The sequence below is a fragment of the Sminthopsis crassicaudata genome, chromosome 1, assembly GCF_048593235.1.
Source record: "Sminthopsis crassicaudata isolate SCR6 chromosome 1, ASM4859323v1, whole genome shotgun sequence".
Lineage (NCBI taxonomy): Eukaryota > Metazoa > Chordata > Mammalia > Dasyuromorphia > Dasyuridae > Sminthopsis > Sminthopsis crassicaudata.
This window is the reverse complement of record NC_133617.1, coordinates 50,686,480-50,709,606: the sequence shown is the minus strand read 5'-3', so window position 1 is coordinate 50,709,606 and position 23,127 is coordinate 50,686,480. Positions and strand designations below refer to the sequence as shown.

At 41.2% G+C, this 23,127-nt stretch overlaps 1 protein-coding gene across 3 annotated transcripts in view; it reads left to right on the top strand.

Moving 5' to 3' along the window:
• The first annotated feature begins 1,768 nt into the window (after positions 1-1,768).
• IL12RB1 (interleukin 12 receptor subunit beta 1) overlaps positions 1,769-23,127 on the top strand; it is a 34,636-nt gene continuing 13,277 nt past the window's right edge. For 2 of the 3 annotated variants that reach the window (XM_074302416.1, XM_074302408.1), the window contains exons 1-10: positions 1,769-1,969; positions 10,717-10,779; positions 12,408-12,522; positions 15,233-15,402; positions 16,311-16,450; positions 18,262-18,295; positions 20,133-20,252; positions 20,510-20,592; positions 21,227-21,449; positions 22,696-22,878. In XM_074302416.1, the coding sequence (XP_074158517.1) occupies positions 1,831-1,969; positions 10,717-10,779; positions 12,408-12,522; positions 15,233-15,402; positions 16,311-16,450; positions 18,262-18,295; positions 20,133-20,252; positions 20,510-20,592; positions 21,227-21,449; positions 22,696-22,878 (1,270 nt within the window). In that variant the 5' untranslated portion in view covers positions 1,769-1,830. Of the gene's footprint in view, positions 1,970-10,716; positions 10,780-12,407; positions 12,523-15,232; positions 15,403-16,310; positions 16,451-18,261; positions 18,296-20,132; positions 20,253-20,509; positions 20,593-21,226; positions 21,450-22,695; positions 22,879-23,127 lie in introns of those variants that run through there. The other variant, XM_074302423.1, reaches the window with a different exon arrangement.

The following is a 23,127-nucleotide window of genomic DNA, read 5'->3' as shown; positions in this document are numbered from 1 at the left end:
AAGACAAACCGAAGTAAAGAGAGTTATTCAGGATCACACAGTTAGGAGCTATCTGAGGCAGGATTTGAATTCAGGACTATTCTGACTCCAGGCTCCATGTCATACCCACATTTCTCTGCCTCTAAGCAAGGCAAAAAACAATTTAGATCAGCAGGATGATTTCAGAGAGGCCTGGAGAGACTTACATGAACTGATGCTGAGTGAAATGAGCAGAACCAGGAGATCGTTGTATATTTCAACAACAATATTATGTGATGATCAACTCTGATGGACTTGGCTCTCTTCAACAATGAGATGATTGAGGTCAGTTTCAATGATCTAGTGATGATGAAGACAGTCATCTGCAACCAGAGAGAGGACTGTGAAAATTGAGTGTTGGTTACAATGTAACATTCTCACTCTTTTTCTTGTTTGTTTGCATTTTGTTTTCTTGTTTTCTTTCCTTTTTGATCTGGTCTTTCTTTTGCAGCAAGAGAATTGTACAAATATGTTTACATATAGTGTATTTAACATATATTTTAGCATGTTTAACATATATTGGATTACTTGCCATCTAGGGGAGGGGGTGGAGGGGAGGAAGAGGAAAATTTGGAACACAAGGCTATGCAAGAATCAATGTTGAAAAATTACCCATGCATATGTTTTGAAAAAAAAACTTTTAGTAATAATAAAAAAACAGTTTTGCAAAACTGGCCAACTCATCAAAAAACTATATCTATATATCTATATCTATAGCTATATACTCCTCCAGCAAAGTAGCAGCAAGGAGCCTGGGAGGTACTTTATCACATCTCTTTCCCAGAGCCAAGCTTGGGTGTTATATTTTCATAGCAGTCACCTTCAATCATTATTTTGTATTTATAACTTTTTTTTTCAGTTATCAAACCTTTTTTATCTGTCCCACCTTCCCCCTCCTCTATAGGAGAGAGATAGAGAAAGAAAGAGAAAGAGAGAAAGGAAAGAAGGATGGATGGAAAAAAGAAAAGAAGAATGAAAGAGAAAAGAAAGGAGAGGAAAAATAAAAGGGAAGGAAGGATGAAAGAAGGAAAAGGAAAGAAGGAAGGATGGATGAAATAAAGTTGAATGGAAGAAAGATGAAAGAAAGAGAGAGAGAGAGAGAGAGAGAGAGAGAGAGAGAGAGAGAGAGAGAGAGAGAGAGAGAGGTTTTGCAAGGGTGAATGAAAGAATGAAAACTATCTACATTTATTGTGAAAAACAAAGGGCAGCTAGGTGGCACAGTGGATAGAGCACCAGCCCTGAATTCAGGAGGACCCAAGTTCAAATTTGGTCTCAGACATTTAACACTTCCTAACCCTGTGACCCTGAGCAAGTCACTTAATCCCAGTCTCAGGGGAAAAAAAAGAAAAAGCTGTTATTTTCCTTTAAAGGAAGGAAGGATAGAAGGAAGAAAGAAGAAAATAAAAAAGGAAAGAAGGATAAAAGAAAAAAAGAAAGAGATCAAATGAGATATTTGTAAAGTGCCTTACCAAAAAAACACATAGTAGGTGCTTAATCAATGTTTGTCTTGATGGGCATCCCCTCAGTGACTTCACCAGACTGGTGACTCAGTGGCCAATAGGCCTGCTAGAGTTACCCTGGCCCCCAGTTCTCTCACTCACCTTACCAGGGCCCTGTGGCTCTGTCCTGGCTGGGGTGGGGGTGGGGGGCAATGGGGCCTGCTATTTTGTCATGGTTTCTTTCAGTTTTACTTTGACTAAAAGAGGGAGGGATATTTGACGTCACCTTTTCTCACTTGTTTGCTCTCACACAGTTACAAAATGCATCTGGGTTGAGCCCTGCCAGTTCCCAGTCATCTCTACAGAAGTATAGATGACCTTCAAGGCTACTTCTGGGGAGCTGGGGGCCCTTCTCAGGCTGGCTGCCAGACAGAAGCCACTCTGCTTCAGGCCCCACGGGGAAAGGATGCGTTGGCTGCTGCTTCTGCTTCTTGCTATCTTGGCTCAAAGAGGTAAGTTCAACGAAAGGGAAAGAGTAGTTCTTAGAGTGTATAATTTTCCCTGCTTCTGAAAAGACACAAGATAGAATGCTGCTTTTCCCAAAGCTTGGGAGAGTTACTATTGTCACAGGATTTTGTTTTTCTTTCTTTTCTCTCTTTAAAAAAAATTTTTTTTTCTTTCTTCCATATTTTCTTTCTTTCTCTACTTTCTTTTGTTATTTCTCTCTTTCTCTTACTTTCTCTCTTTCTCTCACTTTCTCTCTTTCTCTTTCTCTCATTTTCTTTCTTTCTCTTTCTTTCTTTCTTTCCTTTCTTTTTTTCTTCCTTTCTCCTTTTCTTCATATTCCAGAGAATATCACAAAGGAGATAAACTTGGGAAAAAGGGGAGGAAGGTGTCAACAAATAAAATGAAAATGGAGAGAAGGCATTCCAGGCAAAAGGAACTGCATGAGCAAAGGGCTAGAAGGGAAAATTGCTCTTATATCTGAGAGCAGGGATAACTTCTCCAGCTTGAATCAAGCATACAACAATAGATTCATTGACTGAAATGGGAAGAACTTTGGGCCATAAAACAGAATAATTCCCTCTGTTGAGGAAACTGGCCATAGAGCTACTGAGTTTGAGGAGTCTGGGTATTTACTGTGCCTTCCCAACTCTTACTCTGATGTACCCTATAATACTTCTTGATATAGGAGAACAAGGAGATATGGATGGAAAGATAATCTGGGGATAGCCTATAGAGGACCTTGAATTTAAGCTTGGAAAATGGCTTTGCTCTAGAAGAACAAGGAGATATGGATGGAAAGATAATCTGGGGATAGCCTATAGAGGACCTTGAATTTAAACTTGGAAAATGGCTTTGCTCATTTAAATCTATATCTAGAGAAGTATTGTGAGAGTGGAAAGGGATTTTAGAGACCATAGAGTCCAACTTTTTCATTTTACAGATGGAGAAACTGAGGCCTGGAGAGGGGACAGTCCATGGTTATATAGTTCTTCAGTGGCAAAGCTCAGATTTCTGGATGGGCTCTTGCTGAGAATGGAGTTTCTCAGGAATATGGCAATTTTTGTCTCAATAGTATTTTATTTTTCCAAATACAAGACAATAAGCAATCTGATATAATATATAGCAAGTATAAAGAAAGCAGTGACCCCGTCAATTCTAGTCTAAGGGTAGGATTTCTGTGGAGTCTGGAAAAATGAGAGAAAAGGGGACTAAGGATTTTTCAGTCCTGCCCTATCCAGAAAAAAAGGTTTTACTGAGGGCCATATTTGAAGCTTCTGGGCAAGTGGATTCCAGAATGGAAGATATGCTCTCCACTGACCATAGCATTTGATTTGGAGTTAGAAGCCTTGGGTTCAAATCTAGACTTTTACTTGCTGTGAGATCCTGGCAAGTCATTTCCTCTCCTGGTGTCCCAGATTGTGCATTCCATTCCTGACAGATTGGCCTTTTGAGAAAATGTGAGGTGTATTATAGTAGATAGGGTAATGGATCCTGACTTAGATACTATAGCTGTGTGATCCTAAATAAATTACTTAATCTCTATGGTCCTCAGTTTACTCATCTGTAAAATGTGGGAAGTGGATGTCAATGGAGTCTCATACTCTGCAACATTGCATGTCACCTCTGCAAAGGAAAGGAGGAAGCAGAGCATCCTCTGGGGTGGCTCTTCCTGGGGCTGGGGTCTGCACCAGAGATATCTGGAGCACAGATTGATTCCTCAGTGACCCATGCTTCTTAGGGAGAGAGAGAAGGAAGGACCAGGAAGAGACTGGCTCACGAGAGAGGTTTCCGGTCACACTTTGCTCAGTCTCCACCCATGTCTTAGGGTCCTGGTGCAATGTGGTGGCGTTGGGGGAGGGGGCTCTTATAGGAGGTCAAGGAAAGTCGGTTTGCAAAGAGGAAACAGGATGTGAGCATGTGGGCTCTCAGGGTGTGCTGCAAATACCCAGAGAAAAACAGGGCTCAGGATGCCTGACCTTATGGACAAATGGAGGAAGTGAGGAGATCCCTTAGGGGAGAGATCAGGGATCATACTGGAGGGACCTATACTAAAGAGCTTGGGAAACCAATCGTCCTGGGTTGGGGAAGGCACTTCCCATTTCCAGTATGGCATGGTAAGTCCTTTGCAATGTGGCCTCCACCTCCCTTTCCAGACTTGAGACTTGAGTCAAACTGGTCCATGTTCTGTTCCCCATACACAAATTATATATCTCCCACCTCCACACCTTTGCACAGCTATTTAGAAGGCACTCCCTCCTCACCTGTGCCTTATAGAAAGCTGGATAGCCCTGATGTTACTTCCTTCAGAAATCTGTCTTGTTTAAGTTGGACATCAGGACCTAACACAATATTCTGCACCCAGTAGGTGCTTAACGTGCATTCATTGGATCTGAAGATTCACAAAGCACTTTTCTCACAACTATCTTGTCAGGTCAGTCAATAAGCTCCTACTATGTACCAGGCATTGTGCAAAGCACTGGAATACAAGGAAAGGCAAAGGGCAGTCTCCCTAAGGAGCTCGTCTTCTAATGGAGTAGGCAGCATACAAAAAGATAAGTATGTACAAGATAAATGTGAATGTCTCTTTCATAAGTTTCAGGATAGAGGACAGAACATAAACAGAAGGTAATTTCAGAGAGAGGACAATTGGGCAATGGAATGGATAGAGTGCTGAGTCTGAAGTCAGGAATACTCATCTTCATTAGTTGAATCTGGATCCACATACTTACTAGCTGTGTCACCCTGGACAAGTCATTTTATTCTGTTTACCTCAGTTTCTTCATTGATAAAATGAGATGGAGAAGGAAATGACATACTATGCTAATATTTCTGCCCAAAAAACCTCCACGAAATGGGGACACAAAGAGTTGGCCATGACCAAAAGGACTAAACAACAACAGTCTCAGAGAGAAAACATCAGCAACTAGAGGGAACAGGAAAAGCTTCTCACAGAAAGTGATATTTGATCTGAGTCTTGAAGGAAATGGGTTAAGGCAGGAAGCAGAGGTGAGGAGGGATGACATTCTAATCACAGAATCAGCCAGTGCTCATGGCAGGAGTGCTGAATGAAGAATTTTCTCTGAGAACTTCTTCTCTTCTGCTCCTTATCTCACCTCCCTCAAATACTTTCTGCTACTATCTCTTCCTTCACTCATTTCTCCCATAAAAAGGTAGCCCTTCTCCTTGCCAAAAACAAAGCCCTTTGAATACACAAAGGATCCCATTCCATCTCATCTTCTCCAGTAGATTGCCCTTTCAGTCATGCTCACTCTATCACTAATCTTCAGTCTTTCTTTATTCACTGGCTCCTTCCCTATACCCTCCATGTCTTCCCCCAAAACCCTTATTTGATCCACCTGTCCCCATTAATGATCTTCCCAAATCTCATCTTCTTTATGTGGCGAAATGACTCAACCAGTCATAAAGGGGTCACAATATAAAGGTCTTTAAAAACCCAAACTGAAGAGTCCATATTTGATGCTGGTGATCATAGGGAAACCCTGGTATTAAGGACCACACCTACGTGCGAAACTTAGAAAGTCTATAAAGGGTTAAAGGGGACTGTACCATTAAGGGGCTGGGAGGTTCTCTGAAAGCCCCTATAGCTGTGAATCATAACTGTCTTGAAGAAATTGAAAATCAGCCTTTACTGACGCAGATGTTGCTTGTGAATTGGGAATGAAATAAATTGCTGATCAGAATTAGATCCCCAGCAACCTCTAGCAGGTGGCTCCCGTAACACACTGGAGTTTCCACAGTGAGATTCTGGTGGTGGTAGTGGGATATGATTGCTGTACTTTAAAGGAGATGACATTGGCAGCTTCATGGAGGAAAGACTTGTGGTAGGAAGACCATTCAGCAAAGATGGAAAAATATTCCATCCATACGTTGGTGGGCACGACATGGATGAAGATTCAGCGAAGGAGACTTTGAAGGAGGGGTTAGACAAGAGAACCCAGAAAGGCTGGAGAAGCATGAGTATCTAAGAGAAAAGGGTTATTCATTGAAGTGAATTTAAGAGGCATGAGGACTGAGAAAAGGCTATTTGATTTGGCAATTAAGAAATCATTGGTAACTTTGGAAAGCACAGGATGACTTAAATCATGAGCTGGGAAGTCAGACTTCAGAGAGTTTAGAAGAGAATGAGAGGAGAGGAAGTAGATTGTGTCTGGTTGTCGAACACTAACGAGGATGGAAGGAGCAAATGAGGGTTTTGTGAGCTCAGGGAAGACACATAGGCAGTAGGGCAGGAGCCAGTAAATAAAGAAAGATTGAAGATTAGTGATAAGTTGGGAATGACAGAAGGGGCAATCTGCTGGAGAAGTTGGGATGGAATGGGATCACTTATACATGTGGAGGGCTTTGCCTCTGGCAAAATAAAGGTCTATCTTTTCAGAGGGATGAAGGAAGAGCTAGTAGCATAAAGCAACTGAGGGAGGTGAGATGAGGAGGAGAGAATGGGAGGAAGTTTTCAGCAAACGACCTCTATTTTTTGGTAAAGTATGAGACAAAGTCCTCACACTAGGAGGAAGGACCTTTGGAGGCTTGAAAAGGGTTAAAAGAGTTTGAAGAACTGCTATGTTAAGTGAAGTAGCAGATCAGTTAGGGAGATATCAAAGAATTGCTTTGCTGCAGCGAGGGTCCAGCTGAAGTTGAATGTGACATACACATGTAGTGGACCCAGTTGACACAGCCTCATGATTTTCTCCAGCTCCATTCTGGGAGGTAGTAGGAGTGCTGTTATTAACACTGTTTAACAATTGATCAAGCTAAAGTTCAGAGATACTAAGCTGTTTACCCATAATTCCACAACTAGCCATCCTGACCCCTGCATTTCCAGGGAACAACAGCTTCTTCTCTGCCAAGAGGACTCATCTGGTATCCTCAAATCTTAAAGTTGGAAGAGAGCTGAATTTGGCAATCTAATCCCTGGATAATTTAGTATTCCTTCAGGGATAGTGAGGTGGTGCCATAGTACACAGAGCATTGGCTTTTAGAGTTAGAAAGATGTAAGTTCAAATCAGCCTCAAACACTAGCTGTGTGACCCTGGGCAAGTCATTTAACCTGAAATGCCTCTCCCCCCAAATAATCTCTTCAATATTCCCCCCACCCCCACCAATAAAAATAAAATAAAATATTCCCACCCTCTACTGGAAGATCTCATAGTTCTTGAGAGTCATCTTATTCCATTCTTGAGCAACCCTCATTGATTTTTCATTCCAGTAATGAACCAAATCTACCTCTTTGTACTTCCCACTTGTTGTTTCTAGTTCACCCTCTGGGACCAAGCAGAACAAATCTCACCTCTCTTCCACATTTCAACTCTTAAAAACTTAAAAACAGAAATTATGACACTCTCTCCCCTCCAAAATCTCTCATTCATACTACTTAAGGTCATAATGTAACAATAAGAGCTACTAAATTTATTGTCTCTTCAACCTTGCAAAAAATTACGCATACAAAAATCATCTCACTTAATATAACTTAACAACCCTGTGCTGGGAAAACTTGAGGTTGAAGTCGTAAAGCTAGTAAGTGTCAGAGATGGATTCAATCCCAAATCATCCTTACCTCAAGTTCAGTAATTTTTTTTCCCACTAAATGAAACAGCTCATAAAAGCTGGCAAGGTAGATTAGGGTGGAGATGGAATAATGGACCGTCTTGAATGCCACGCTAAAGATTTTAGCCCTTTCAATGACCATGTAAAGCCCCTGGGGGTATATCATGAAACGGTGCCATTTTCCTTGGAAATAAAGATCCTTGCTGAAATTCAGAATAACTTAGTTATGGCAATAATAATAATTTCCCCAATCTTTTTAAACATCATGTGCATACATGCCTTGCCAGGTGCTGGGGATGGAAAGGCAAAAACTAACTATTTTAAGGGCTTGAACTCAACTTGGGGTGTTCAGTGAGGAAGAAGAGAAGTAAACGCAAGGTCACTGGAGGAGAGAGAGATCACAATCAAAAAGAAGAGGAAAATGTCAGGAGGAGGTCACACCTGAACTGTACCTCAAAGGAAGATAAATATTCGCCAGGACAGAATTGAGGAGAAAATACAAGGCAAGCATCGGATACAGACAAATAGTTTGTACAAAGTTCTAAGGGGAGAAATGGCCCATCAAGTAAATCCTTGGGCTAGGACCTGTATGAAAGGGAAGATTACCAGATAAGAATGAAGGTGCTAAACTGGAGGTTGAGGCATTTGTAGTTGTCATAACAAAAATAGGGAGCCACACAGAAATTAGATATGGATCCACACTTAACACCATATACCAAGATAAGATCAAAATGGGTCCCTGATTTAGGCATAAAGAGGGAGATAATAAATAGATTAGAGGAACAGAGGATAATCTACCTCTCTGACTTGTGGAGGAGGAAGGAATTTATGACCAGAGGAGAACTAGAGATCATTATTGATCACAAAATAGAAGATTTTGATTACATCAAACTAAAAAGTTTCTGTACAAATAATACTAATGCAAACAAGATTAGAAGGGAAGTAACAAATTGGGAAAATATTTTTAGAAACAAAGGTTCTGACAAAGGTCTCATTTCCAAAATATATAGAGAACTGACCCTAATTTATAAGAAACCGAACCATTCTCCAATTGATAAATGGTCAAAGGATATGAACAGACAATTCTCAGAGGAAGAAATTGAAACTATATCCACTCACATGAAAGAGTGTTCCAAATCACTACTGATCAGAGAAATGCACATTAAGACCACTCTGAGATACCACTACACACCTGTCAGATTGGCTAAGATGACAGGAACAAATAATGACAAATGTTGGAGGGGATGTGGGGAAATTGGGACACTAATACATTGCTGGTGGAGTTGTGAAAGAATCCAGCCATTCTGGAGAGCAATCTGGAATTATGCCCAAAAAGTTATCAAACCGCGCATACCCTTTGACCCAGCAGCGCTACTACTGGGATTATATCCCAAAGAAATACTAAAGAGCGGAAAGAGACATATATGTGCCAAAATGTTTGTGGCAGCTCTTTTTGTTGTAGCTAGAAACTGGAAGATGAATGGATGTCCATCAGTTGGAGAATGGTTGGGTAAATTGTGGTATATGAAGGTTATGGAATATTATTGCTCGGTAAGAAATGACCAGCAGGAGGAATATAGAGAGGCCTGGAGAGACTTAAATCAACTGATGCTGAGTGAAATGAGCAGAACCAGAAGATCACTGTACACTTCAACAACAATACTGTATGAGGATGTATTCTGATGGAAGTGGAAATCTTCAACATAAAGATGATCCAACTCACTTCCAGTTGATCAATGATGGACAGAGGTAGCTACACCCAGAGAAGAAACACTGGGAGGGGAATGAAAATTGTTAGCACTAATATCTGTCTGCCCAGGTTGCATGTACCTTCGGATTCTAATGTTTATTGTGCAACAAGAAAATGATATTCGCACACATGTATTGTACCTAGACTATATTATAACACATGTAAAATGTATGGTATTGCCTGTCGTCGGGGGGAGGGAATAGAGGGAGGGGGGGTAATTTGGAAAAATGAATACAAGGGATAATATTATAAAAAATATATATATATATAATAAAAAAAATTAAAAAAAAAATAGGGAGCCACAGATTATTCTTGAGTAGCCCAATGATAGTAGATCTATAGCTGGAAAGGTCTATAGAAGCCATCTAGTGCAATGGTCTTATTTTATAGATGAGGAAAGTAAGACCCTTGGCTAATATCACACAAGGAGTGAGTGCAGCTTTGGTGGAGCCTGAGTTTTAGGAAGATGATTTTAGGAAGATTTAGGAAGATGTCAGGGATGGGTGGGAAGAGGGAGGGGCTGGATAGAGGAATTATGTGCATAGTCTTCTTCCATTAAAATATAAACTCCCTGGGGCAGCTAGGTGGTGCAATGGATAGGGCACCAGCCTTAGAATCAGGAAGACCTGAATTCAAATGCAGCCTCAAGCACTTAGTAGATGTATGATTCTGAGCAAGACACAACCCCGATTACCTTGCCAAAAAAAAAAAAAAAAAAAGGTACTCAATATAGAAGGACCAGGGTTTGAAGCCCATTTTGGATATTTACTAACTGTAGGACCATTAGCACGTCCCAGACTTGTATATTTGGAGCTGAAGGACTTAAAAGCTATTCAGTCTAATCCCCTCCCTCATTTTACAGATAAGGAAATGGAAAGAGATTTATTTCATTACTTATCCAGCATTACACAACCAGTGAAATATCCAAGTAAGATTAGGATAGCCTGTATTTGAATTTAATTTGAATCCACATCTTACTAACTCCAAGTGCAATGCCCTGTCCTCTATGCTATTTTGCCCATTTCAGAGCTTCTAGCCTCAGTTTTCTCAAGTCAAAAATGGCAAGAATAATACAAAGAACCTACTTCCCAACAGTGTGGTGATATTCAAATGAGATAATGTATATAAAGTGCGCATGAAGTGTCAAAGAGCCTATATAAACACCAGATATTCATTAAGGAAACCAGATTGGGTTTGGGGGCTTCAGTATCTGTGGTGGCAACATAGGGATCCCAACATTTGGAGAGCAGAGCTTGGAGCATCAGAAACAAGGGATAATCTATGAATCACCTGGGAGCTCAGCAGAGAATCCTTTTGTAGAAATAGAGATGCATTTCTTCATCATGACCCTGATCTCTCTCCCCCTTCCCTTCTAGGTGGTGACCCTGGATTCCTTCCCTATCACTAAATGACTCTTAATTTTTGTCTCTTCCAATACAGGTGGAGCATGCAGAAATGGGGAGTGCTGTTTCCAAGAACTGCCCTTCTGGGAAAGAGACACAGGTATGGGAGGGGATGGAACTAAGTCCACAATCTTCTAAGGAAACCTCACACTTCTGCTGAGGTTTTCATGTTTACACAAAAGCACTTTCATGTAAACCTTCATGTTTACAAAGCCCTTTATAGATATTATCTCCTGTGCTCCTCATAATATTCCTTTACTCAGGTATTAGGATGGCCTGCATGTGATGTTTAGGTAAGAGTGCACTTGCTGGTAAATGTTTAACAATCAGTTCTGTGGGGTGGAGGAGCTGGGGTGGTCTATACTGGACACATTCTTCTGCATTATCAATGTTTTCCCATTGTTTTCTTAAGTTTAGACCAGGGGTTCTCAGACTACAGTGGGTTATGGCAAATGGGCTGAGGGGCAGAGACAGAGTGTGAGTTTTTGCTTTTACTATAGTCCGGCCCTCCCACAGTCTGAGGGACAGTGAACTGGCCCCTATTTAAAAAAGTTTGAGGACCACTGGTTTAGACAATCAACAAAACATGATTTGTTAATAATAGTTGGGGAGGTAGGTACTATTATTATTCCCATTTTACAGTTGAAGAAATTGAGGCAGACTAAGATTATAGGATCACACAGCCAGTAAGTGTCTGATTCAGATCTTCATTCCTGACCCAGCACATTTCTCCCCTGCACCACCTAGTCGCCCCTTAGAATTCTTCCATTCCTTCGTTCAAGGCTCCATTCACTGCTGCCTCCTTCTCAAAGCCTTTCCTGGTTCCCTGGTTGCCTCTGAGGCCCTGATTTATAACATCTACTGATCTCTAAGGGGGTAAGTGTCACCCTGAAAGTTTAACAATCGACTTGTGAGAGACAATTTGAACTAGCCCCAGCACATCCCAGTGTGGGGGGTTCTCTCTGCAGGGATGGCAGCAGTCCCAATCAATCCATGTTCCGCTTTCCTTAAGCATACAGATGACAGCTGGACACTGTATTAATTATCCATCAATGAAATATAGTACCTGAGTTGTTCATCAGATGGTACACCCCTTGAACCACCCACCAAGTCCCCTCAACTCTCGGTAGCCTCCCAAATGACTGCAGTATCCCCTCTGGTCGACAGAGGGTGCTCAGTATATAAATTCTCAGGCTATTCCCAATTTCTATAAGTGGTGTTCAGAAGCTTGCACTCAATAGTTTAAACCTAAGTTTTCTGGAGAGAAAAGAGGCAACCAGGGAACCAGGAAAGGCTTTGAGAAGGAGGCAGCAGTGAATGGAGCCTTGAACGAAGGAATGGAAGAATTCTAAGGGGCGACTAGGTGGTGCAGGGGAGAAATGTGCTGGGTCAGGAGTGAAGATCTGAATCAGACACTTACTGGCTGTGTGATCCTGTAATCTTAGTCTGCCTCAATTTCTTCAACTGTAAAATGGGAATAATAATAGTACCTACCTCCCCAACTATTATTAACAAATCATCAAACATAATAATATTTATAAAGTGCTTAGCAAATTGGAGACACTTAATTGTTTCTTTCCTTCCAAGGTGAAAAGAAAGTGTGTTCTAGGGAGCTTGGAAATGGCAAACTAGCCCGCTGGTTGACCTGACTGACCTCCTAGATTCTTTGTTTTAAGGTCTTCCCTAGCCAATAGTCAATGGACATAGGCTTCTTATGGTCTTTTTCAGGCTCAGTGGAAGGTCCAAGGAAACTGCTTTGTTACAGGATTTTCCCAAAGGACTTTGAATGTTCTTGGCAATACAATGGTGACCCCACCAACGTTACCCACTTCCTTCGATGCTGGTAAGTAAAACACTCAGGAGCTTCATCTCAGCGTAGACTTGCCAATGGCAAAGAGAATGGGAGAGGCATTGAGGAATCAATCTTCACAAATCATGGTGATCCTGGCTGAACAAAGGAGGGCTTCTGAAACTTTCATGGACCCCTCTGGTCTGTGAAGAACTCTTCAGAACATTGTTTTAAAATTTGTTGCCTCTCTTTGTTCATTCTGGAAGTGTGGGGGTTACCTGAACAACCCCACCTCCCATAGATAAGCAGAGTCTTTGGACTGCTTCCTTTTTGACGTGGGCCAATTAGTCTCTCCTTACTTAGGCAGACCCTTATTCTTCTCCCTGCTCTTTTATTCCTGAGGATTTGTCATATTTGTTCAGAACATAGCATGTCCTACTGAAGCTCAGAATCCTAAGCTCAAGCCATTCACCATATCTGCCATTAGATGTCTACTTCAATGGGAAATGATGTCCTCAAATGCATCATATCACAAAGAAAATCAATTTTATCAAATACAGTTATCAAGATTTTTTTTAAGTTGATGGACCCCAGATTAAGAACCCATAAAGGCAGCTGGTTTTAATTGTTCTAATCCTCTAGTCAGCATCTCTTCAACCCTTTTATCACAAAACCCATCTCAAGAAACATTTCCATGTTTCCTTGTCATTAAAATCTGTAGCTTGGATTAGGTTCTTTATCTTTTTTGTCTTTGGTAAAACCTATGGACCCCTTTTTGGTCTAATATTTGTTGGCTACATATAATTAAAGGACATGCTCAATTGCATTAGAACTTAGTGAAAATGTGATTTTTTATTTTCTATATAAGTAGGACCCCTGAAATCTCTCCACAGACTCCTTGTGAGTTCATAGGGCCCAGGTTGAAAACACTGAGCAAGATGAGGACTAAGGGCCTTCCTAAATCTGACATCCTGGGTTCTAAGGGCCCTTCCAGCTTTGACAATCTATATTCCAAAAGCCATTTCAGCTCTGACCTCCTGGGTTCTAAGGGCCCTCCCAGCTCTGACATTTCTGTTCTATATTTTCTGGGTTGCTGAAAACCTACATATTACTTATTTTTATGATCCAAGACACTTACTAACTCTGTGACTCTGGGTAAGTCACTTTACCTTATTTGTCTCAATTTCCCCATCTGTAAAATGAGCAAAAGAAGGAAATGGCAAGCCACTCTCATATATTTTCCAAGAAAACCCCAAATGAGGTCACGAAGAATCAGACACAACTGGAAAAGACTGAACAACAACAACAATTTCTACTATTAAAAATCTAGCTTAGAATGTAGAACTGAGACCTTATAATATAGAACCTAGAATTTCAGAGTTAGAACACAGAACAAAGAACATAAAATATAAAGGTGGAAAAATTAGAGCTGAAAAGAACCCCAGAACCAAGAACAGAGGATGTCAGAGCTGAATGGGCACAACAGCAGAGCTGGGAGGGCCCTTAGGATGTAGATCATAGTTCATAATATCATAAATCTCAGGTAGGGGGTTCCCATCCTGGCAAGCACAGACCTTCTGGGGTGTGAAAAGCTTTTCAAGAAGCTATGGAGACAATTTTACTTTAATGTTTTGAAATTAACATTTGATTGATGAAGGCATGAAATTTTTCAACTGCTCTTAGAGAGTTTTATTCCATTCTCACATTTCTTTATGGAAAATTAATCTCCTTATTTTATTTTTATGTGTTTTATCATGATCATCTCTCAATTTATTTCCTTTCATATTGAATGAGGTATAAATGAAGGGTATTGAATCCTGAATGTCAAAGGTTATAGGGACTGAAAAAGATTATGAAAAGACCTATATCTTGAAGGGAATCAGAAATCATCTAGCCCAACTCAGTGAGGAAACTGAATACCAGCAATAGTTTGATCAAAGTCATATGGTTACCAAGAGACAGTTATGAGTCAAACTGAGATCTTCAGCACTTCATCAGGCAGGTAGATCCTGTCTGAGGAATGTTGGTTGTTACAGGATTTATTTAGAATGTATTTGCAGGGGGTTCAAATCTGGTCTCAGACACTTGACACTTCCTAGTTGTGTGATCCTAGGCAAGTCACTTAATCCCAGCCTCAAAAAAAAAAAAAAAAAAAAAAAAAAAAAAGGAATGTATTTGCAGGGGGAATGCTGCAATGTTTAAGGAATGTTTAACAACTTACTCTCCAAAAAGTAAAATAAAATAAAAATCAGGACACACTTCTATGTTTAATCTTGATTATTAACATTTCCTCCATTATATTCTTAAAGCTGCAAAACAATAAAATCAAAAATTGTAAAATAATAAATATATTATGTTAATATATTATAATATATAATAATAAATATAATTAAATGAAAAAATAAAAAAACAATAAATCAAGCCATGATTTCTAGAATTGGATAATTTTGGAGGTCTGAATGCTCACTCTGAAGATTTAACAATCAGCTCTAAGCTCTGGGAGCCCAGAGTCAGCTCCAGTCTCTCTGTATTGGGACACCATCAGTGAGTGCTTCAAATAAGCCCAATATTATCAGTGGATTGATTGCATCCATGTGCTGACTCTTATGTCAGAACCATCATATCGATTGTACACTCAGGTGGTCTTAAATAGCCTTCCCAGGCAGTCTCTTCCATCTCCCTGGAGTAATTCAGCATGGGGGATGCTCAAGGTACCATATTGGGATTACAGCTGTGTGACCAAAAACTTCTCTCTCCTCTTGAGTCTTAGAAAAGGGGATTGTTGCTATTTTGAAGCAGGAACTACCAACCGAGTCAGGTTTACTGACCAAGCTAAGGTGTCCATCCTACAGAACGTCACATTCTGGGTGGAGTCTCGAGTTGGAAATAGAATAACAATATCCCCAAACATCACTGTGGTGCTCGGCAGAGCCTGTAAGTAACTGTGGGCTTTCCATTTTCTTTGCAAGTTGTGAATTTGTGTCTGCCTTGATGAGTCCCTTTCCATCGCTGGAGATTTTCAAGAGGAAGCTGGATAGTCATTTTTTCCAGATGCTAGTCAGAAGATGCTTTCTTCAGGCACAGATTAAACGAGATGATCTCTGAGGTCCCTTTGAGTCGGAGAATCATAGGACTTTAAGTAGCATTTAGAAGGGAAGGGATCTCAGAGCTCAATTAGTCAAACTTCCTCCTCTTGAGAAAAAAAAAAAATAACTAGAAGCAAGGACTTATCCAAAGTGATCAGGACTAGTAAGTAGCAGAACTTGACTTTGAACTGAAGCTCTCAGACTAAATTCAACTTCCCTCCTGTTGCAGGACATGTATCCTATGATTCTACAATTCCTTTGTCCAATTCCTATTGAATTATACAATAGTTCCCCTTCCATGAGAAAGAAGTTAAGGGTAAGGAACATTTGGAGATTCAAGGTCCAGAGCGATAGCTTGAAACAAGAGCATGATGAAAGGCAGAAGTCATAGAAACATGGAGGATGGGTTTCGGATACAAGGGGATCTTGACAGGAGCTGAGAGATGTCTCCAATAAAAAGCATCCCATGTAATATCTCTTAAAGTGGTAGTCAATGATAGTTTCCAGGGTCTGGTCACCTAAGAGCTTGGGTTGGATAAGGGAATAATAATAAGGAGTGGACTAAGCTGGCTAGATGCTACATGGGAAATGTGGCTGGAGCAGCAACTGGAGGGCAGAGATAAGGACAGATTGCTCCATTGTGTTTTGAGGGAATGTTCTCCCATCATTGTCCCTTCTCTTCATTTCTTTTAATCGTATAAGCAATATTTAGATCCATTAAGTCAGGCTCTCTATTCCATTTGATTTTTATTTCAGTCAAGTATGACCCTCCCAGTGGAGACATGACTATTTCCAAACTCCATGGCCATCTCATGATAGAATGGAAGACCCCTGAAAAGCAAGAGAATGCCATAGCTGAATATCGATACAGGATGTGGAACGGAACATGGGAACAGGTAAAGCAGGCCCTTTCAGGAGCAAGATCTTCAGTATTAGTTACTAGGGAGAGAACTGTAAATCACAAAGGGTAATCAGGCCCCTGGGAAGCCATTTGGTACTTTCTGGTGGGAAGAGAGGGACTGAAATGGGAGTGAGGAAACTAGCCAGCCACAGCCTCACTGGGAAATCTTGGCTTATATCCGCCTTGTTCTAGGTCTCAGTTTCCCTATTGGCAAAAAGAAAGGGTTGTACTAAGTGGCTTCTGAGGTCCCTCTCAGTTCTCACATTCTATGTTCTAAGGGCCCTCCCAGCTCTGACCTCCTGGGTTCTAAAAGCTCTCCCAGCTCTGACCCTCCTGGGTTCTAAGGGCCCTCCCAGCTCTGACCTCCTGGGTTCTAAAAGCTCTCCCAGCTCTGACCCTCCTGGGTTCTAAGGGCCCTCCCAGCTCTGACATCCTGGGTTCTAAGGCCCCCCCCACTCTGATATTCTTGAGGCAAATAAGGAAAAATGAAATAGACCTTGCCCTCAGGAGCGTAGGGGAAACTGTCTACAGAGAAGTAAAAGCAAAATATGTATAGAAATAATAAAAAGCAATTTTGCTGGGGCCAGAAAGGGTCAGCTCCAACAACTGGAGGAATCAGGCAAGGCTTCCTTGAGGAGACGCTCTCTGAGTTTTTTTGGTAAAAAAAAACCAAAACCCCAAACCCTACTCTCAATTCAGTAACATCCCAATGAATTTCTATTTTATTAATGTCAATAGCTCCTTCCAGTATTTGAAATTATGACTACCCAGATGGAGAAAGCATTTGTCTACATTGTTGACCTGGAGGCCCAGGAACTATATTTGATTATTATTATGCTGGGTCAAACTGCATAACAAATTTGGGGGTGCCAAATTCAGCCTGAGCTGCCTGAGCTGCCTGAGCTGCTGGGCGTTTGAACTTGAGCAGCCCTTGCAATAACTCCATAAATCCCCTAGAGGGCCCCCGCTCACAGATTGGGAGTCATGGATTATTTCAACTTTCTCACCTCAATTTTACATCGGGACTGAGACCAAGAGAGGGACAGCAAGGTCAGCAGAAGGGGTTCATCGTGGAGAAAAGATATACACTGAGCTCCTCTGACTCAAATTCGGGATGCTGTTCTCTATTGATTGTAGTTACAGAATCAGTACATTGTAATAAATCAGCATGTTATTGACTTATATTATGTTAAAATTGACTAGGTTATAAGTTTTATTTATATATATATATGCATATATATATATATATAATTTATATATGTGTGTATGTCTATAAGCTATAAATGACTGGGTTTAGATCAGACCTGGGCCCAAACTCAGTCTCTGACATTTGTTGGCTTTGTATGAGCTACGCTGCTGTTATTCAGCTATTTCAGCCTTTTTTCAGAAAACCCATTGGGGTTTTTTTTTGGCAAAGATATTGGAATGGTTTGCATTTCCTTCTCTGGTTCATTTTATAAATGGGGAAACTGAGCAAACAGGGTTGAATGCCTGGCCCAGGCTCACACACCCAATAAGTGTCTGAGGCTGGATTTAAATTCAAGGATTTCAGGCATTTATCTCAGGTGACTCTGGATCTTCTTTTGCAAACCATAGTTAGGTATGATTCGTGTGAAGGGAACACCCACGCTGGGAGGTGCTCATGATGACAAAAACCCCCTCTTGATAGGTTAGTTCTAAGGGAATGCTACTCTCCAGCTCAAAAATTGTTTCTATTGTAACCCTAAACACCTCTTTTCCTGCTCTTTTTTTGTCTATGTGACTTTTTCTGACAAAATGCTAATGATCTATATTATCTCATTCCAGGGAGATTGTGGAGGCCAGACGAACTCTGATGTTGGTGAGAACCTGGGAACTGCGGCTTCCATGGCCCTAGTGGGGAAATAGAGCCCTTCTCCCTAGCAATTACTCCATCAATACCTGTTTGTCCAACAGGAGGCAATACAGGAGAACTGTATGTTGGAAACGGCTTTTCACTGAGGGGAAAGGAGTTCTAGTTCCAACTCCCACTAACTTACTGTGGGACTCAAGCCAAGTAATCTCAACCTCCCTGGGTCTCAATTTTACCATCTGTAGAGAGGGAAAGATGGACTAGATCTTTGAAGTCCGTGCTATCTGCAAATATTCTCTATTTTAAGGTCCTATCAAGATCTATATGCTAAGGGCCCTCCCAACTCTGAAATCCTATGTGCTGAGGACCTTCCTAGTGCTGAAATCCTATGTTCCAAGGCCCAGCTTTTTATACTGTGATTTAAGAGTCCATATAGGGTCTTGTAACTGAATGTAAAGGTCATGAAATTATAATTTATTATTAGTAAATGTTTGATTTGGATACGTATTTTATATAGCTTATATATCCAGGGTTGAGTAAAAATTTTTCAAGTGAAAAGAGGTTAAGAACAGAAAAAAATTTAAGAAGCCTTGTTTTAAGAGTCCTCCCAGCTCTGATATCCTGGGTTCTAAGGGACTTCCTAGCCCTGACATCTTGAGTTCTAGGGGCATCCTGGATTCTAAGGGCCCTCCCAGCCCTGACCTCCTGGGTTCTAAGGGCCCTCCCAGCTCTGACATCCTGGATTCTAAGGGCCCTCCCAACCCCGATTCTGTGTTCTAAGGGCCCTCCCAACCCCGATTCTGTGTTCTAAGGGCCCTCCCAACCCCGATTCTGTGTTCTAAGGGCCCTCCCAGTTCTAATATCCTGGGTTCTAAGGGACTTCCTAGCCCTGACATCTTGAGTTCTAAGGGCATCCTGGATTCTAAGGGCCCTCCCAGCCCTGATATCCTGGGTTCTAAGGGCCCTCCCAGCTCTGACATCCTGGGTTCTAAGGGCCCTCCCAGCTCTGACCTCCTGGGTTCTAAGGGCCCTCCCAGCCCTGATATCCTGGGTTCTAAGGGCCCTCCCAGCTCTGACATCCTGGGTTCTAAGGGCTCTCCCAGCTCTGACATCCTGGATTCTAAGGGCCCTCCCAGCCCTGATATCCTGGGTTTTAAGGGCCCTCCCAGCCCTGATCTCCTGAGTTCTAAGGGCCCTTCAAGTTCAGACAGCTTTTGTAGGATCATAAATTTAGAACACTTAGGGATCTTTGATTCCATCTTATCTATTTTGCTCTTTGTACAGATAAGAATACTGAGGCTCAGAGAGATTAAGTGATTTCCCAGGTCACACAGGTAGCAGACTAGCCAGTTCTCTCTCAGTTAAACCTTTCTTTGCTTCCCAGCCCAATGTTGTGTTCATTAAGCCTGTTAAACTTAGTAAGAGTGATTAGACTAGGTTCTTTTCAGTGGTCAGTGATCTAAAGCAATCCCAATAGACTTTGGATAGGAAATGCCGTCTGCATCCAGAAAAAGAACTAAGGAGACTGAATGTAAATCATGCTGTGTCCACGTCTTTTTTTTGTTTCTTTTCTCTCCCATGTTTTTTCTCCTTTTACTCTGATTTTTCTCTCCCAACACGATTCATAAAGCAATGTGTGTTAGAAAATAATAATAATAATAATAGTACATTTTTTTTAAAAGAGTGATTAGTCTGAGGGAGAACTGAAGAAGTGAGCCATGGAGAAGATGGGCTTGATTGGGGCAGGGCCAGCTTGGGGAGGTGACTGGAAAGTACTGGATAGGTCCCTATGGAACCTGCTCACTAGCCGGCTAACTAATCTCTATGGCATCTGGACCTTATTCAGAAACCTGCGCTCTCCAGCTAGAAGTACCTGTTGCCTATGAAATTCAGCTCCGCCGGCACAAAAAAGCTTCCCCGACTGGTCAGTGGAGTGACTGGAGCAAGTCTATTTGCATTCCTGCTGGTAAGAAGTTGGCGCCCATTCCTTCCATAGGTCCATCCAACAGTCACAGTTCTAAGTCCTTTCCAGCTGTCATTCTAGGTCCTAACCTCCATTCCAGTTCCTCCATTCCATGTTCTAACAGTCTTCCCAGGTTTTGCTATTCTCATGTTCTAAGTTCCCTTCCAATGCTAATAACATTCTCCAAGGACTTTATTTCTAACATTCTCTGATTTAACGCTGATAAATGATCTGATTGCAAAATTTATTTCTCTTTACAGAAATTCTCACAATTCCAGAGATGAATTACACAGTGGGAAAACTCAATGATAATGGAAAGAGGGACCTCATCCTTGACTGGGAGGTACTTTTGGTGGAGGCTGCACTCACATTCAATGGGAAAAGCACTGCTCTAGGAGACAACAGCTCCGAGTTTTGGTCCTCCTTCAAATCGATCACTTATAAACTTGGAGTAGTCCCTTCTCCTGTTGGGATATGGTTTAGATACAAATTAAAGGGAGGTGATACTCTCTGCTTAGTTCTTTTCCCAGGGATGCTGTAAGAATGAGTAGAATATGGACAAAAAAGCGCTTTGAAATCCTCATCCCTTGTCCTTTAATAATGTGAGGGATCATCATGGTTAAACTTACAGCAATATTCTGAGCTGTGTTTTGACTCCCATAAAAGAAGGGAGGGATGACTTTCTCTTGGGATTCTTAGTTTTTCTTTCTCTGTTTTTTGTTTTTTTTTGTTTTATTTTGTTTTTTGAGAGGCAATTAGGGTTAATGATTTACCTAGGATCACACAGTTAGTAAGTGTTAAGTGTGTGAGGTCAAATTTGAATTGAGGGCTTCTTGCCTCCAGGTCAGTGCTCTTATCTACTGCACAATCTATCTGCCCCCTGCTCTTCCTGGTTTATATGAAGTTTCTAAGGATAGTGTGGTGTGAGATGGATGAGTGTTCCCACCTCTGAACTTGTCCCTTTCATCGCTGAGCAGCCCAAGCAAGAGAAGCAACCCCTCAACTGCTCAGAAAAAGTGAATTTCAGCCTTGTTCTTCGGATGGTTTCCTGCTCCTGCAGACCAAAGGCTAAGAAGAAGATGAAGCTGGAGAAAGTGATCCAAGTTTCTGGGGCAGAATATGATGCCATCATCCAAACCCAGGGAACCATTGGGCCACAGTTAAATCGGACATTCCGCATCCCTGCTGAACTTGACTCGGGTATGTGAGGGTGGGATGCCTGGAAGTGACCATGTGGAATAGAACATATAAGCAAAAAAACTGAAAACTAGTAAAAGGAATGTTAGAGCTGGGGGACTCTTAGAACCCAGGATGTCAGTGCTGGGAGGGCCCTTAGAACCCAGGAAGTCAAAGCTGGGAAGGCCCTTAGGACACAGGATGTCAGAGCTGGGAGGGCCCTTAGAACCCAGGATGATAAAGCTGATTATAAGATATGGAATACTGCATGTTAGATTTACAAGGAAATTTTGTACAGACAACACAGGGAAGAATAAAATTTTAGAACATAGAACATCAAATGTGGAAGGAACACAGATCAGTCAACAAACATTTATTAAGAGCTTACCCTGGGTTGGGAACAGTCCTAAGGTCTGGGAATACAAAGAAAGGCAAAAACCACAAAAATAACTCTTGCTCTCAAGAAGCTCACTTACACTGTCAAAAAATGTAATAATTATAAAATAAAATAAAAAATTAAAAAAAAAAAAAAAAAAAAAAAAAAAAAGAAGCTCACTTACTATTGAGGGAGACAACACATATAAATAAAATAGATATATAAAACCTACATATAGAGTAGAAGGAATATAACATTAGAGAGGAAGTTTCAAGTGTCTCTTGCAGATGGAGACCTTGAGTTGAGCCAGAGGTGTCAAGAGTTTCAGGTGAGAAAAAAAGGCCTTCTAGACAGTGCTAAAACACAGAGGTTATGTGGGAGGATACAAAGGGAGATGAGGTTATGTGTTTAGGATGCCTTAAAGACCTATTCCTTTTCTACACTGTTTGAAGTAAGTGCCTTTGGGCACTAACTTTCCTACAAGGTTATTTGACTGAAAGCCTGTATAAATAACAAACCAAATAAGTCAATGAGAGGAAGGTAATTGTTTCCCTCCCTCTTCCCTTCAATGTCTCTCTTGATGATCAACTGGCATCTGAGCGGTGGCTTAGTAAAAGGAACTATGGGTTTAAATCTCACAGCTGCTTCAGAGATATATGACCCTAATCAAATCCTTAATTTCTTTGAGACTCAGTTTCCCCATCCATCAAATAGAGATAATACCCAATAATCCCTGACTATCCTACCTTTCTCTCCCTTCTCCCTCCCAAGGCTACTGTGAGGAAATGGATGTGAAAATGGATGGAGGAATGACACACAAGCTGTAAAACAGCTTGTGAATGACAAAGGATGCTGTAATGACTGGAGTATGATTACCTATTAATATTTCCCCAGGTTTTATCCAGGATGCAGCGTTTCTGAACATCAGCACCTCAGAAGAGAACATGACAATGCGATGGTTCTCCTTAGAAAGAAAGGTCAGGCGTTACTGCATTGAATGGTACCCCCATCTTGCCAACTGGACAGATGCCAAGTGTGCTCTGGAGAGCTTTCAGGAATCCAAAAATAATAGAAAAGGTACAGCCCAAAGGACGATCTTTTTAGATATTCAGAGAATGGCTGTTTATAATATTTGTTTGATAGCTGAATGAAAGATGGATTGGACTGGGGGAGAGATTAGCCAGCAGGTTATTGCAATGATCCTGGTGTAAGGCAATGAGGGTCCAGTCACTGTGTTAAGGTGATTACAGTGTTGCAGGGTAGAAGGGGGACACATAAGAGAGATAATATGAAAGAAGAAATACTAGAACCCTTAGAACACAAGAT